Raw genomic sequence first — 18,186 nt, forward strand, 5'->3', positions numbered from 1 at the left:
CATCACCTTGCCAACAAAGGTCCGTATAGTAAAAGCCATGGTTTTCCCAGTAGTGATGTATGGAAGTGAGAGCTGGACCATAAAGAAGGCTGATCGCCGAAGAATTGATGCTTTTGAATTATGGTGCTGGAGGAGACTGTTGAGAGTCCCATGGACTGCAAGAAGATCAAACCTCTCCATTCTGAAGGAAATCAGCCCTGAGCGCTCACTGGAAGGACAGATCGTGAAGCTGAGGCTCCAATACTTTGGCCACCTCATGAGAAGAGAAGACTCCCTGGAAAAGACCCTGATGTTGGGAAAGATGGAGGGCACAAGGAGAAGGGGACGACAGAGGACGAGATGGTTGGATGGTGTTCTTGAAGCTACTAGCATGAGTTTGATCAAACTGCGGGAGGCAGTGGAGGACAGGAGTGCCTGGCGTGCTCTGGTCCATGGGGTCACGAAGAGTCGGACACGACTAAACGACTAAACAACAACAACAAGCACAGGTTTCCTTGTGTTTTGTTCCTGTTCCTGTGTAATATGATGCAAGGTCTGTGTGTGAAGGTTGCTGTCTGCTGGGGACAGGGTCTGCTTAGATGCTCCCTTGAAGCAACTGGGCATCTTTCTGGGGCTTCTTTTGTCTGGTTCCTGTTCTCTCTCTCTTTTAGCAGAGCTCAGGCAGAAGAAATTCTGAAAATGTTCTGTTCTGTTTTGCAGGTTTTGAATGGAGAGAGGTCCAGCCACATATACCTAGGTGGAAAGCCAGGGTGGTGTGGTTTCAGACTAGGACCTGGGGGAGACCAAGGTTCAAATCCCCGCCCTTGGCCATCATGAAGCTCACTGGGTGTGGCCTTGGGCCAGTCACAGCCTCTCAGCCTAACCTGCCTAAGCAGGGGGAGAGCTGTGTCTGCCACCATGAGCTCCAGGGAAGAAAAAGTGGCAGTGCTTTCTTTCTGGGGTACACAGTGCCAGCACCCCCCCCCCATGTTAAAAGTGTGGCACTTACTATAACAACTTCATAGTGAGTTCCGGCACCTGCACCTTTTTTCTAAAACAAAAACAATAAAACACTGAAAGGTGGGAATGAAATGCAATAGATTAATCAATTCTTTTTTAAAAAAAAAGATTTTTATTAAAGATTGGAAAAAAAATCAAAGAAGAAGCAATGTACAACAGTTAACATCAAATATGAAGTGTTTTTTGACATTGTTTGTTGTGTTTAGTCGTTTAGTCATGTCCGACTCTTCGTGACCCCCTGGACCAGAGCACGCCAGGCCCTCCTGTCTTCCACTGCCTCCCGCAGTTTGGTCAAACTCATGCTGGTAGCTTCGAGAACACTGTCCCACCATCTCGTCCTCTGTCGTCCCCTTCTCCTTGTGCCCTCAATCTTTCCCAACATCAGGGTCTTTTCCAGGGAGTCTTCTCTTCTCATGAGTCTTCTCTTCTCTTTTTTGACATAAAAACTAAAAAAGAAAATAAAGAGTTGTCGTTCATTCAGCTTTGTAGATGAATGCAAAACCATTGCTCTGTAGTAACTTCTCTTTACATAGAATTGTAGAGTTGGAAGGGACCACCACGTGGCTTGAATCCAGCATGTGACTTGAACCCATGACCCTGAGGTGAAGAGTCTTATGTTCTACCATTGGAGGATGGATCACAGCTAATGGATTGAGGTTGAATCCAGACAAGACAGAAGTACTCTTTTTGGGGTACAGGGGGTGGGTGGGTGTGGGGGTCTCCCTGGTCCTGAATGGGGTAACTGTGCCTCTGAAGGACCAGGTGTGCAGCCTGGGAGTCATTTTGGACTCACAGCTCTCCATGGAGATGCAGGTCAATTCTGTGATTTATCCCCCAAATCCTGATTCTCATTTAAAGACAGAATCAGTAACTTAAGCTCTGGAGGCTTGGTGACATGCTGATTTGCAATGTTGCATATCTCATTAAACATTTCTTCCCCAAAATTTACCACAATTGGGTATGTCCACTACAAGTGCTTATAGTTCCTCCTGTCCCCACACCCTTACCAGGACATAGGTGAAGTATGTTTATGCATAGAGGAAAGTTTAACTGGGGTTATGCACCATTTCTGCATTATCTTCATTATTGTTTCCTTGATGCTGACTGAGATGGTTCTAAATTACTTTTAATATTGTTTTTAATGCTGTTACCCACACTGGGACCTTAGGGTGAAGGGTGAGTAATAAATAAATTCATCATCATCATCATCATCATCATCATCATCATCCCCATCATCCTCATCATCCTCATCATCATCATCATCATCTATTCTGTGTTCCCAGCAGGGTATTCCAGTGGCGTGGCATGAGGGGGCACAGGGGTGGTTGCCCCAGGCCCAAAATTGTTAAAATTGTTACTTGCGCAAATGTTGAACACCAGGCGCTGCCTCAGTACAGCTTCACGCTTCCACTGCTGGACTCTGCAGAAAATGGCTTCTCCATGCGAACCAGGAAGTGACCTCTCCAGACAATGGAACTACTCTTCTTTTCTTGTGTCTGTGGCTGTGAGCTCCAGGGTGACGCGGATGCCATTAGGCAGTTGAATGCACATGCATACTCTACCCGTTTCCCTCCCTTCTCCCCTTCCATGCAGCCCTGGGTGCTGATAACCCATGCTACACCACTGGGGTATTGTAGGAATACTGCCTCTAATTTGAGATGTTCAAATTGGCTAAAGTCAGTAGGTAATACCAGTAGCTGTCATGGCCAAAAGGAATTCAGCCATATGGTAGCTGAGAAACCCAAAGTCCAGCAGAAGCTAGGAGGTTGGCTTATCTAATAGTGTATCCACACAACAATTTCAGCGATCGCAAGAAAATCCTGCCCATGCTATCTCTTGGCCTGTTGGCTGTGCCTTCAGTGAATCCTTGCTCCCACAGGAGGCTGCAATAACCAGCTAAGGCGGCTTTAATAGAGGAGGAGAGGGCCATTAATGGCTACTAGCCAAGATGCGTGTGCTCTGCCTTCATGGTCAGAGACAGCCATGCTTCTGAACACCATTTGCTGGAAGCTGCAGGGAGGGAATAATAATAATATTAATTTATTATTTGTACCCCGCCCATCTGGCTGGGTTTCCCCAGCCACTCTGGGCGGCTTCCACAGAAACCAAAAAACACTAAAATATCATACATTAAAAGCTTCCCTGAATAGGGCCGCCTTAAGATGTCTTCTGACTGTCAGGTAGTTGTCCATCACCTTGACATCCGATGGGAGGGCATTCCACAGGGCGGGCGCCACCACCGAAAAGGCCCTCTGCCTGGTTCCCTGTAGCTTCGCTTCTCGCAATGAGGGAACCGCCAGAAGGCCCTCGGCGCTGGACCTCAGTGTCTGGGCAGAACGATGGGGGTGGAGACGCTCCTTCAGGTATACTGGGCCGAAGCCGTTTAGGGCTTTAAAGGTCAACACCAGCACTTTGAATTGTGCTCGGAAACGTACTGGGAGCCAATGTAGGTCTTTCAAGACCGGTGTTATGTGGTCTTGGCGGCCACCCCCAGTCACCAGTCTAGCTGCCGCATTCTGGATTAGCTGTAGTTTCCGAGTCACCTTCAAAGGTAGCCCCACGTAGAGTGCATTGCAGTAGTCCAAGCGGGAGATAACCAGAGCATGCACCACTCTGGCAAGACAGTCTGTGGGCAGGGAGGGTCTCAGCCTGCGTACCAGGTGGAGTTGGTAGACAGCTGCCCTGGATACAGAATTGACCTGCGCCTCCATGGACAGCTGTGAGTCCACAATGACTCCCAGGCTACGCACCTGGTCCTTCAGGGGCACAGTTACCCTATTCAGGACCAGGGAGTCCTCCACACCTGCCCGCCCCCTGTCCCCCAAAAACAGTACTTCTGTCTTGTCAGGATTCAACTTCAATCCATTAGCCGCCATCCATCCTCCAACCGCCTCCATGCACTCACACAGGACCTTCACCGCCTTCACTGGTTCTGATTTGAAAGAGAGGTAGAGCTGGGTATCATCTGCTCTTGTGCTTAGAACCTGCTTGTGGGTTTCCGACTGGGGCCTCTGATTGGCCACTGAAGAGTTGATGCTGGACTAGATGGGCCCCTTTAGGCCTGATCCAGCAGCAAGACTCTTTGGACATTCTTATGCAACCTCCAGGTCCAGAAGCAGTATATCTAGATTCCTCGGTTCTTTGGGGTATTTGGCCATTGTGACAACAGGATTCTGGACTAGATTGGACACTGGCCTGATCCAACCAGGCCCTTCTTCTGTTCTCAGCTCTTTTGTTCTTGTTACTTGCTGCAGCCCACAAGAGAAAGAAGCTGAGAAACCTGGAGATGCAAGAAGAAGGGGAAGCAGCTGGCTCCTCCAGCCCTCAAGAGGAGCAAGCTCCGAAGATGACCATGACACGCATTGGGAGCCTGGAGCACCAGCCCATTTTCCTCCATGTCCTGAAGGCTACTGAGCCAGGGGTGATGTGTGCTGGCCATGACAGCAACCAGCCTGATCCCTTTGCTGTCCTCTTCACCAACTTGAATGAGTCAGACGAGAAGCAGCTGGTGCATGTCTTGAAGTGGGCCAAGGCCTTGCCAGGTAAGAAGCAACTCTTGCATTCTCCCTCCCCCTCACATGCATCTGTTCCTTATCTGAAGATCAGACATCACAGAAAACAGTGCAAAACCCATCTCCCTTCTTGTTGTGGTGTTTATTTGGGTTGGGTCTCTCTAAGCCTGATAAGGTGACCATCAGGGCATTTATACTGCATCAACTATATGCCTTGTTATGCTGACTTGCATCACTCTCAGCCAGAGAAATTTGGGTTTTCCAGCTTCTTTAATGGAAGGTCCTTCCTGCTGGGCCCTCTTATTTACAGCTTACAAATGGGACAGGTTTTGTTCAGAACAACAGTGTTAACTACTGTTGATTATTCAGAATAAGTAGTTAGCAAATATTTTCATAGCATACAATTTGCACCTCTTTTGTGATCTGCATTCCATTACTGGCAATTAAAGAGATGCTCTTTCATTATCTGCAGTTAAAATGACTGTCAGGAAGATAGCAGAATGCAAAAATCACATATATTAAGAAATATAGAGAGAGAAAATGCTCCTAGATACACAGGGAAGCTTGCCTGAGCTTTTTAGATAAAGAGTGGGAGAACAACATTTAGTAAGAATTCAGAACTCAAACTATCTAGAAAAACATCCACTTCCCAGAATCTGTTCCTCAGATCGAGAACGAATTAGGTCCCAGGCTTGTCTGAGAGGAGAAAATGTTTTTGCCTCTCTGTCTACATGCCTTGGTTCGCTTGCTTGAGCTTCTGGGTGTGTGACTTGCAGGCACTTTTCACCAGCACTTCTGCTCTCTGCCGCAGACACACTTTGTGAGTTGCCTTCTGGGCTCCTTGTTGGGGGACTTGCACAAAGAACTCAGGTGTTCAGAGTTGTCTCACCTTTCTGCCGTCCTTTGCTCAAGTTCAGTGGGCTGGGTGTGGTTGTGTTCTCATTGTATGTCTGTAAGAATGTAGGTCGCACTTGGAGGAAGAAGGTTCACTGACGTGCTTTACTGGGCAGGGATAGATTGCTGGGAGACATGGGTTGACTACAATGGCAGTGAACGTTACATGGAAGCAAGGCTAAGCTTGCCTTCAAGTGTCCATTTGACAGGGGGAGCTGGTGGAGTGTACTGGTTAGAGTGCTTGACTAGGTCCTGGGAGAGACCAGGGTTTGAAACCCCACTCAGCCCTACTCAAGTAACAGTCCAGTCGGCTTCTGTAGGTCCCCTGGGGGAGGGCACCCTCTTGTCCTTTGTCTTAGGCAGCAAGATGTCTTGAGCCAATGATGGCTCTCTGGTGAGACAGTGTGCATGACAAACATGTCTGAATTCACACATTGTATGACCAGGTGCTCTGCCTCAAACAGCAAGGAATCGCTTGCGTTTGGCTTCCTTGGCAATGAGAGATTACTGGGCAGATGGGCTTTTTGTAATTTCTAGTTTGTTTTGCAAATCTCCAAATAGAGCGTTGGGTGTGCTCCACTCAGGCAACAGATCTGTACCCTCACATCAGATCGCCAGGGAAAGATGCCCATCACTGCAGGACACAGCTGCCCAGCAGCCGACGCTCAACTATCTCTCCCTCTCTCTCCCTTTCTCTCCGTCTTCTTGTCTGTCCCCAGACTTTCTTTCGTCCTTTCACAAATAAATAAGAAGCCATAGTGGATCAAAGACCCACCTAGTCCAGCATCCTGCGGCCCAGCAGGCGCCTGCAGGGAACCCACAAGCAGGATTCCGTCCTCCGAGCCGTCTCTCCTGCGCTGTCCAGCAGCTGGCATTCAGAAGTCTTACTCCTTTTGGCATCAGAGGCTCATAGCCATCAATAGCCTTTCCCTCCATTTGTGTAATCTCTTTTCAAAGCCATCCAGTTGGAGGCCATCACTGCCTCCTGCGAGAGAGACTTGCACAGTCGAACTGTGCACTGTAGGGAGAAGGATTTCCTTCTATCAGCCCTGAGCCTTCTAGCATTCAGCAGCTTCACTGGAGGTCTCCGGGTTCCAGTGTTAGAAAAGAGGGAGACAAGGTTTTCTCTGCCCACTTCCTCCAGGCCATGCATAATTCAATAAAGTCCTATTATGTCCTTCTTACTCAACTTTTCTTTTTTAAACAATTATGTTTATTAAATTGTAAGAAACGAAAAGAAAAACAATCAGCTGTCAAAACATTGTTGTTGTTGTTGTTTAGTCGTTTAGTCGTGTCCGCCTCTTCGTGACCCCCTGGACCAGAGCACGCCAGGCACTCCTGTCCTCCACTGCCTCCTGCAGTTTGGTCAAACTCATGCTGGTCCCTTCGAGAACACTATCCAACCATCTCGTCCTCTGTCATCCCCTTCTCCTTGTGCCCTCCATCTTTCCCAACATCAGGGTCTTTTCCAGGGAGTCTTCTCTTCTCATGAGGTGGCCAAAGTATTGGAGCCTCAGCTTCAGGATCTGTCCTTCCAGTGAGCACTCAGGGCTGATTTCCTTCAGAATGGAGAGGTCTGATCTTCTTGCAGTCCATGGGACTCCCAAGAGTCTCCTCCAGCACCAGAATTCAAAAGCATCAATTCTTCGACGATCAGCCTTCTTTATGGTCCAGCTCTCACTTCCATCCATTACTACTGGGAAAACCATAGCTTTTACTATACTGCCCTTTGTTGGCAAGGTGATGTTTCTACTTTTTAAGATACTGTCTAAGTTTGTCATTGCTTTTCTCCCAAGAAGCAGGCGTCTTTTAATTTCGTGGCTGCTGTCACAATCTGCAGTGATCATGGAGCCCAAGAAAGTAAAATCTCTCACTGCCTCAATTTCTTCCCCTTCTATTTGCCAGGAGGTGATGGGCCCAGGGGCCATGATCTTCGTTTTTTTGATGTTGAGCTTCAGACCATATTTTGCACTCTCCTCTTTCACCCTCAATAAAAGGTTCTTTAATTCCTCCTCACTTTCTGCCATCAAGGTTGTGTCATCTGCATATCTGAGGTTCCGGCAATCTTAATTCCGGCTAGGGATTCATCCAGCCCAGCCTTTCGCAGGATGAATTCTGCATATAAGTTAAATAAGCAGGGAGACAATATATATCCTTGTCGTACTCCTTTCCCAATTTTGAACCAATCAGTTGTTCCATATCCAGTTCTAACTGTAGCTTCTTGTCCCACATAGAGATTTCTCAGGAGACAAATGAGGTGATCAGGCACTCCCATTTCTTTAAGAACTTGCCATAGTTTGCTGTGGTCAACACAGTCAAAGGCTTTTGCATAGTCAATGAAGCAGAAGTAGATGTCTTTCTGGAACTCTCTAGCTTTCTCCATAATCCAGCGCATGTTTGCAATTTGGTTTCTGGTTCCTCTGCCTCTTCGAAATCCAGCTTGCTCTTCTGGGAGTTCTCGGTCCACATACTGCTTGAGCCTGCCTTGTAGAATTTTAAGCATAACCTTGCTAGCGTGTGAAATGAGTGCAATTGTGCGGTAGTTGGAGCATTCTTGGGCACTGCCCTTCTTTGAAATTGGGATGTAGACTGCTCTTCTCCAATCCTCTGGCCACTGCTGAGTTTTCCAAACTTGCTGGCATATTGAGTGTAGCACCTTAACAGCGCCATCTTTTAAAATTTTAAATAGTTAAGGTGGAATACCATCACTTCCACTGGCCTTGTTATTTGCAGTGCTTTCTAAGGCCCATTTGACTTCCCTCTCCAGGATGTCTGGCTCAAGGTCAGCAACCACACTACCTGGGATGTACGAGACATCCATATCTTTCTGGTATAATTCCTCTGTGTATTCTTGCCCCCTCTTCTTGATGTCTTCTGCTTCTGTTAGGTCCTTACAACTTTTGTCCTTTATTATTGTAATCTTTGTACAAAATGTTCCTTTCATATCTCCAATTCTCTTGAACAGATCTCTGGTTCTTCCCATTCTGTTGTTTTCCTCTATTTCTTTGCAATGCTCGTTTAAGAAGGCCTTCTTGTATCTCCTTGCTATTTTTTGGAAATCTGCATTCGATTGCCTGTATCTTTCAGTATCTCCCTCGCATTTTGCTTGCCTTCTCTCCCCCGCTATTTGATAGGAGTTTTGTTTTACTTTCTAGTATTTCAATCTGGAATCTAGATTTTTTCTCACTTATCCCACACACCCACATTTGCAATACCCACCACATATACCATCTTGTTTTTTGAGTTACAGGTTTTGCTCCATCGCACCCTTAACAACTTGATCACCATCTTCCTGAGAAACCACCGCCTGTTGTTCTTGTCCAAACACGACTGCCTCCAGCTGGAGGACTCTCTCTTGCAAAGGGACTTGCCACGATAGAAGAACCTAAGAAGAATCCACCCAGCCAAGAACTTTACTAGAGTGACCAGCAAGAGACAGGGATGGGAAGGTCAACAATCTGCTCTTGCTCCCTCCTCCTTCTCGCTTCTGGTTAATCCCTTTCCAAAGCCATTGCCACCACTTGCACTGCAAATTTCTGCCATTGTGTGAAGCCTTCCATTTTCTTTGTCCTGAATCAGGAGGCCAATCAGTTCGGGGGGGGGGGGAATCCCTCAGTTCCGATGAGAGGAAATCCTCTCTGTCCACTTTCTTCAGAAAAATGCAAGCTTTTTGTAAACCTCAACCATATCCCCCCACCATTTCTTCCTTTCTTGGGTGCTAAACCATGCCTTTTGTTCAATTTAGAGCTTGATATGTTACTCTTTCTTTCTCTTTCTTCCTTCCTTCCTTCCTTCCTTCCTTCCTTCCTTCCTTCCTTCCTTCCTTTCTAAAAAAGCAACAGGAGGAAGGTGTGATCAGGGTTGGGACCATAGGGCAGGGTAGTTCATCCTTGCCCCATGCTCTTATACTGACCCAAATCCAGCCCCCCTACCTGAAGTTGCTGTTCAGCATAGGAGGAACAACCACTGGTGACAAAGAATAGCCTTGGGGGAGGGGTTGCCATTTTCAGCAGCTCCCCCTACACATCCCAATTCCCCCCAGATCAGAGCAGCCCTGGGTCCCCCTCCTTGCGCCACCAAGGGGAGGGAGCAGCAGAGAGGAAGACCCTTTCCTGGGTGTGGCTGGTGGCCTCTTATCAAAGGATACCCAACTGCCCTGCGTCTGAGGCCCCATCCGGGGAGCTCCAGTGGGTGATCTGGCTGGTCTTTGGGGAAGAGCCATAGGTCAGTGGGTAGAGCATCTGCCCTGCAAGCAGAAGGTCCCAGGTTCAATCCCTGATGGCATTTCCAGATAGGATTGGGAGAGGCTCCTGGCCTGAAATTCTGGAGAACTGCTGCTGCCTATCATTCAGTATGAAGCAGCTTCCTATGCTGATGAGACCTGGGAGATTATTTGAACAGAACACCCTGCATTTTAGCTTTTCAAAGCCCAGGATTGAGTTTCCATGTGATTAAAAAGCCTCCAGGTTACTGCAGCAGGTGACATTTCCAGCAACTGGAAGCCCTATTTTTGGAGCCCTATCATAGAATTGCAGAGTTAGAAGGGATCTGAAGGGTCATCTAGTCCAATTCCCTGGAATGCGGGAATGCCATCTGTTCCCACCCACTTGACCTCCCTCTCTCCAGAAACACTTGCAGCAGGCAAGCAAAGCAGCCAGTTGGCCATTTGCTGTCCATCTCTTTGGACTCAGAGCCACACCCTTCCCCTACACACAACTTGAAACCCTCGCTGCTGTTTCCCGTGTGCATTATCTTGCTCACTGTTTTGGGAGCTACAGGTTTCCCCCAAGCTCACCCTTAGCAACTTGAGCACCCTACAAGGGCATGTCGTTTTAGGGGATGAAACTTTTTGCAAATTTCTTACAAATATGTTTTGGGATGAGAGGAATTCAAATCTATTATTTCTGTGATTGGACAATATTTTGATTGATCAAAAAGAACATGAACTCCCCCCAGAAAACCAAAGAATTTTAATTTTACCTTCTGAAAATGTCAGGCCATGCTATAAAAAACTTACTTTCTCTGCATAAAACATATCCTACTAGGCACACAACATTACCTTGTAATCATAAAAACAACATTAGAAAGTAATGACATCAGTTAATAAGAAATTTCAGCTACAAGTTTCATCAAGTCTTGCTTTGATTTGTTATTTGGCCACATCCACTCTGATGCAGCTCTCCTGCTCCTCCTGTCTCTGTGAGTTGATGGATCTCAACCAAAACTCTCTGCTACCGGCTGCTTAGTCCCTGTAGTCCAAGATGACGACTCAGGAACATAACATGCTGAACAGTAACTTGACTTGTATTGGCTTTTATTATATTCAGAGTATAGCACAGCTTTGTAGAAGTTACTATATACATAGACTCGATTCCAACTCTACACACCAACCTCTGAACTCCAACACCAAACTACTGTGTTATGCTGCTTATAAGGGAAATTTTTTTAGCCAGTCACCACCTGTTGCTAGCCTTTCCTATTTCCAAGCAGACTTTCTCATGTACTCTTGCTTAACTTGGCTTCTTGCCAACTCACTAATTGTCCCCTTCAAAGCTACAGTTTCTCACAAACCTCAACAGTTCCACACACCTTAATACAGACTGGGCATGACAGAGTCACCCTGGAAGTTGCATCGATTCGTGAATGAACTTCTTGATTTCTGCTGTAAAGACCCCATGAGACTTCCCTGTCAAACCAACCTTTCAGCTCCAACTGTGACAAAGCACTGGGGTGGATGGGAGCTGTCTTCATCAGATGTACAGAAAGATCTCCCAGAGTGTCATCATCTCCACCCTTCAAGTCAACAAACTTTTGGACACCAGCTCTCCTCACTGTCATCTGAGCACAAGAGTTTCTGGATTATCACCTTCCTGAATGCATACTAGGCTAAGCATTGGATGAGTGGCAAAACAGCATCCACTATAACCTTTTTTGCAGCCTAACTCATTGCAGCTGGAAAAAGATGTGGCTTGGACTTTCCACCCAAGAGAGCTTTACTTTGATGTTGAACCAGCATCAAATGATGTCTTCCTCTATCAGTCATAAGTTGTGGAGGGTTTTGTTTCCAAGGCCATGTTTTGAAATCCATCTGTGAACTATACATTGGAATCTACTAACTATGCATTGGAATCTACTAACTATACATTGGAATCTACTAACTATACATTGGAATCTACACTGGATCACTATTGAGTAGAAATTCCAATTGACAGACACCTCGGGCTTCTCTCCCTTCCTCTAATTCTAGACTTAACTGCCTTGCTATGGATGAATGTTGGTTGACAAGCAATTTTCCTCGCAATTGGGACTGGGCTTTGCAGCACAGGGTTTTCAGCTTCCTCATAGCAACACAACTGTTCTGCTTATACAGCTGCATAATTTGATCCTAAATGTATTTCCATGACTTCTTTTGGATCTACTGGTGGAGAAGGTACTGGGCCAGGTCCACATCAGGCATCCCTGAACGTGGGATTCCCTTAAAGAATCTTGTGGATGTGGGTCTGATGACCACTGCATAGCTCACAGGGTTGGCATGCCTGGTGCACACCGTGGTCACAGGATAAGGACTTAAGAAGAGCCCTTCTGAATCAGGCCAAGGGGGGCGGATCCAGCATTCTGTTCTTACACTGGCCACCCAAATGCCAGCTCAGTCTACCCAGCCAGGAGATCTTCACTTTCCCTGTAACCATTGTAACTGTCAGTTTGCATTTCTTAGTGCAGAAAGTATTGATCTGATGGGTAGAGATTTTTCCTGTTCTGATTGATTCTAGAAGTTACTGGAAGTTTTTCTTCTCTGTGGGAAAGAAGGTTCTTGTTTTGGTTATTCCTTCTGAGAAGCTGGATACAGCTGCCTTAAACTGGTTCTTCTATCTCTTCTTCTTCTTCTTTTTTAAAAAGATATTTATTAAAATTTTCAAGATATTACAAAATGAAAAAAGAAAAAAGAAAATACAAAATAAAAATAGTTTAAAAAAACTCAATCTTTCCATTACTTATTTTTCATTAGCTTGTTTCCCGGACCTCCTCGCGCCTCCCTTTTTTGTATTCCAGTTCAGTTTGTTAGTTCAGCAAATCCTTCCCCTCTTTGTTTATCCTAGTCTTTAATCTTAAAATATTGTGACATTAAATTTTTACCTATTAGTAATCCATTTTTCATATTCCCTTATAGTATTACAGCTAAAAACCACTTAATTTCTATCCAACATCATTCTAACATTCATTAATTTTACAATATTTCTGTAAATAGTCTTTAAACTTTTTCCAATCTTCTTCCACCGACTCTTCTCCCTGGTCTCGGATTCTGTCAGCCATTTCCGCCAATTCCATGTAGTCCATCACCTTCATCTGCCATTCTTCCAGGGTGGGTAGATCTTGTGTCTTCCAATACTTTGCGATGAGTATTCTTGCTGCTGTTGTAGCATACATAAAAAAAGTTCTATCCTTCTTTAACACCAATTGGCCGACAATGCCCAGGAGAAAGGCCTCTGGTTTCTTCAGGAAGGTATATTTAAATACCTTTTTCATTTCATTATATATCATTTCCCAGAAAGCCTTAATCTTTGGGCACGTCCACCAAAGGTGAAAGAATGTACCTTCAGTTTCTTTACATTTCCAACATTTATTATCGGGCAAATGATAGATTTTTGCAAGCTTGACTGGGGTCATGTACCACCTGTATATCATTTTCATAGATTGCCCCACCGACTCCTGCACAGCCCCCAGGACCATACAGCACCAACCCAGAGCATTGAAGAGAAACCTCAGCGGAGATCAAATTGGGGAGGACACCCTGCTGTGTTTTGAGCGTGCAAAATTCAGTTGTGTACGTGGATGAATGCGGAGAGGGGCCTTCCCACCCAAATAAATCGCACAAACTGTATAGAGGGGAAATTTTTGCTTTGGAAAGATAGGAAAAAAGATGGCGCCGGTAAGGGCAGCCCTGCTCTAAGCTCCATGCTAGTAGTGCAGTTTTTTATCAGTTTTTAACAGTTTTATTAATTTCTTTTTACCTGTTTTAATTGCTATCTAAGGCATTTAAACCTTAGCATTTTGTCTCCCTTGCTGGAAGGACACCGAATCACCGGCTACACAAGGAACTAGAAGGCAAGCGTTGGTTAAAATTACTCCCGGGCACTGGATTACCCCTGCTGTAGCTGTAGCCTGGAGACAGGGCCTGAGCGGAGTTTCAATACTTGGGGAAGGGAAAGAAGCCAAGCCGAAGTTTTGAATGTACCTTCAGTTTCTTTACAATTCCAACATTCATTATCGGGCAGATGATAGATTTTTGCAAGCTTGACTGGGGCCATGTACCACCTGTATATCATTTTCATAATATTCTCTCTTATGGCATTACATGCCGTAAACTTCATACCTGTTTCACAGTTTCATCCTGAGTATTCCATTTCAACAGCAAGTTATACATCCTTGACAAAATCTTAGTTTTGGGATCCAACAGTTCTGTTTCCAATTTTGATTTTTCCACCTGGAATCCATTTTTTTTTGGTCCAAATTCTATGCCTCCATTATTTGATAATAATGAAGCCAGTCTCGCACTTTGTTTTTTAATTTTTCAAAACTCTGCAATTTCAGTCTATCTCCCTCTTGTTCCAAAATTTCCCAATATTTCGGCCATTTGGCCTCCATATTGAGCTTTTTCTGAGCCTTCGGTTCCATCGGTGATAGCCACCTTGGGGTTTTATTTTCAAATAAATCCTTATATCTTATCCAGACATTAAACAATGCTTTCCTGACAATGTGGTTTTTGAATGCTTTATGTGCTTTGACCTTGTCATACCATAAATATGCATGCCATCCAAATACATTGTTAAAACCTTCTAAGTCCAAGATGTCTGTGTTTTCAAGAAGCAGCCATTCTTTCAACCAGCAAAAAGCTGCTGATTAATAATAAAGTTTAAGGTCTGGCAGGGCAAATCCGCCTCTTTCCTTTGCATCCGTTAATATTTTAAATTTTATTCTAGGCTTCTTGCCCTGCCAGACAAATCTAGAGATGTCTCTCTGCCACTTCTTGAAACAGTCCATTTTGTCCAAAATTTGCAATGTTTGAGCCCATCTGGTCCTGGAGATTTGCCTAATTGCATGTTTTGAATGGCACCTTCTACTTCCTGTTCAGATATTTTATAGTTCAACATTAATTTACTTTCTTAAGAGATTTTTTGTAATCTATATCAGTTTCTTTCTGTGGCCCTTGTGTATATAATTGGTTCTTCTATCTCTTCAGTCAAGGTCATGCTGACTATTAAAGTAGGGCCAGAAGGAGCCTGAGTTTCACACTTTCTCTTTCTATCTCTCTTCCTTCTGGTGTGGTGTTCTGGGTATAGTGTTTAATAATAATAATCATCATCATCATCATCATCATCATCATCATCTATTATTTATATCCTGTCCATCTGGCTGGGTTTCCCCAGCCACTCTGGGTGGCTTTCAACAAAAGATTAAAATATAATAGTTAAGGTTTAGTCTTATTATAAGTTATTTTAAGTTTACGTTTAGTCTGCTTCAACTGGATTTCTTATGGACAGTGCCAATCCTGAATGTATTGGATTTGTGACCATTATGCTCATTTGCCTTCAGTAGCAGTAAAGCTCTGCTGGATGAAATTGCCTCTGGTCTATTTTTGGGGAATCCTACAATGTGTTTTAAGTTTTTACTCTGCTAACTATACGTTGGAATCTACTCTGGATCAATATTGAGTAGAATTTCAATGACTGTAACCAAAGAGCAGTACCCAATAAAGTTGTGGCTTTTATGACTCCATCTTGACCCATTTGTAGTTCTTTCTCCTGGAAAACTACCCTGGGCGGCAAAGACTCCTAAACCAAAATTCACAAAGGCTTAACCATTTCCCCACACATAGAAGACTCTTCAGACTCTAGCTGGCTTGGTTCTCCTTTTCCTAACTTTACAATATCCATTAGAAGATGGGACTGCCAGAATGTTGTAGAAACGTACACTTACACAGGAATAACCAGATGTGCAAATATAGGGTGGGGAGGGGCACTTGGCTTGCCAGGAGTACATGCAAAAAGGGTCTCAGGGCCTTAGTAGCATAACATTGGTCAGCCATGTGATGCAGCAGCCAAAAATGTTGAAGTGATTCTGGGCTTCATGAACAGAATTCTAGATCCAGATCTTTTTTTTTTTTTAAGATATTTATTAAGAGTTTACAAGTTACAGAAAAAGCAAGAGAACAGTAAAGAATTAAACAAAACAAAACAATACCTTACAATACATAAAAAATACAATAAAACAACAAAAAAGAACAAAAACATAATAAAAACACACCCAACCTTTCCATATCTTTACCTTTCATATACTTGTTTCATCGACCTCCTCACACCTCCCTTTTTTGTATTCTAGTTCAATTAGCTATTTCAGCAAGTCCTTTCCATCTTTCTCAATTTTCATTCTAGAATTTAACTTAAGACACTCTAACCTTAAATTTTCCACTTTGGTCCATTAACAATCTATTTTTAATTCTTTATAACTTTTCTGCTAAAGCCATATAGCTTCATTCCAGCATCCTTCTAACATTCATTAATTTTGCAATATTTCTGTAAATATACTTTAAATTTCTTCCAATCTTCTTCCACCGACTCTTCTCCCTAGTCTCGGATTCTGCCAGTAATTTCCGCCAGTTCCATGTAGTCCATCAGCTTCATCTGCCATTCTTCCCTGGTGGGTAAATCTTGTGTCTTCCAGTACTTTGCAATAAGTATTCTTGCTGATGTTGTGGCATACATGAAAAAAAATCTATCCTTCTTTGGCACCAATTGGCCTACCATGCCCAGGAGAAAGGCCTCTGGTTTCTTTACAAAGGTATATTTAAATACCTTTTTCATTTCATTATAGATCATCTCCCAGAATGCCTTAATCTTTGGCCATGTCCACCAAAGGTGAAAGAATGTACCTTCAATTTCATTACATTTCCAACATTTATTATCGGGCAAATGATAGATTTTTGCGACCTTGACTGGTGTCATGTACCACCTGTATATCATTTTCATTATATTCTCTCTTAAGGCATTACATGCCGTAAACTTCATACCTGTGGTCCATAACTGTTCCCAGTCAGCCATCATTATGTTATGTCCAACATCTTGTGCCCATTTAATCATAGCAGATTTCACCGTTTCATCCTGAGTATTCCATTTCAGCAGCAAGTTATACATTCTTGACAAATTCTTAACTTTAGAGTCTAACAATTCTGTTTCCAATTTTGATTTTTCCACCTGGAAGCCTAATTTTTTATCCAAATTATATGCCTTTTTTTAATTTTTCAAAGCTCTGCAATTTTAATCTGTCTCCCTCTTGTTCCAAGATTTCCCAATACTTCGGCCATTTGGCCTCCATATTGAGTTTATTTCTGAGCCTTTGCTTCCATTGGTGACAACCATCTTGGGGTTTTATTTTCTAACAAGTCCTTATATCTTATCCAAACATTATACAATGCTTTTCTGACAATATGGTTTTTAAACGCTTTGTGTGCTTTAACCTTATCATACCACAGGTATGCATGCCAACCAAATACATTGTTGAAACCTTCCAAATCCAACACATCCGTGTTTTCAAGAAGCATCCATTCTCTCAGCCAACAAAATGCGGCTGATTCATAATAAAGTTTAAGGTCTGGCAGGGCAAATCCACCTCTTTCTTTAGCATCTGTTAATATCTTAAATTTTATTTGAGGTTTCTTACCCTGCCAGACAAATCTAGAGATATCTCTCTGCCACTTCTTGAAACAGTCTATTTTATCCAAAATTTGCAATGTTTGAAACAAAAACAGCATTCTTGGCAATACATTCATTTTTATCACAGCGATTCAGCCTAGCAACGATAACTTCAAATTTGACCATATTTCTAGATCCTTTTTCACTTCCATCCAACATTTTTCATAATTATCCTTAAATAAATTCACATTCTTAGCAGTCATGTTAACCCCTAAATATTTCACTTTCTTAACCAGTGTCAATCCTGTCTCCTTCTGAAACTTATCTCTCTCAATCACAGTTAAATTTTTCTCTAAACCCTTAGTTTTCATCTTATTTAGCTTAAAGCCTGCTACCTGACCAAATTCTTGGATCAATTCTAATCCTCTTTTGGTGCTAGATTCTGGCTCCTGTAAAGTTAATACCAAATCATCAGCAAATGCTTTCAATTTGTACTGTTTGGCTCCCACTTGTATGCCTCAGAATTCTAGATCCAGATCTAGATGCTTGGCTCTGGCCTTAAATTGCCCAGATTTTGCTAGCTTCAGACAGGGTTGATTGTCTTCCCAAACAGTGATGGGCAAACTACAATCCCCACAGATCTCTTGCACCAAGCATCTATAGAACTCCAGTTCCTGACACAAATCTGACAGTGTGCTGAACTCAGCCTCAGTAGAGGACAGTGCAATGAGACTTTGCTTCCGGGACTTCCACCCAACAAGAGATTCACCAGACTTTATCACCATCCCAGATACGGACTTCCTGTCATCCAGATTCACCCAGTCGCTGTCTGCCCAGCATGTGAGCTTCATCTCACCTACAGCTGACAGTTTGAGACTGAAGTCTTTGGTATCCTGCAGGTAACACAGTACCCGCTTGATACCATGCCAGGCACTTACACTGGGCTTTGAAGCTTCCGTACTGAGCAGATTGGTAGTAAAAGCAATGTCTGGTCTGCTCCATTGGGACAGATACAACAGACTACCCAGAGATGACTGAAAGAGCTCAGCGTTCTCAAACTCAGCACGTTCTGCTTGCTGACTGTCTTTCATGTA

The 18,186-nt window shown here is 43.9% G+C and overlaps 1 protein-coding gene across 1 annotated transcript in view; it reads left to right on the forward strand.

Annotated features, from left to right (window-relative positions):
- Positions 1-18,186, forward strand: part of LOC310690341 (androgen receptor-like) — a 141,826-nt gene that overhangs the window by 89,392 nt on the left and 34,248 nt on the right. The window contains exon 5 of the mRNA XM_083469097.1: positions 4,254-4,541. Within this exon, the coding sequence (XP_083325223.1) occupies positions 4,254-4,541 (288 nt within the window). The remainder of the gene's footprint in view (positions 1-4,253; positions 4,542-18,186) is intronic.

This window comes from Podarcis liolepis, assembly GCF_965112155.1.
Source record: "Podarcis liolepis genome assembly, chromosome: 12".
Taxonomy (NCBI): Eukaryota; Metazoa; Chordata; class Lepidosauria; order Squamata; family Lacertidae; genus Podarcis; species Podarcis liolepis.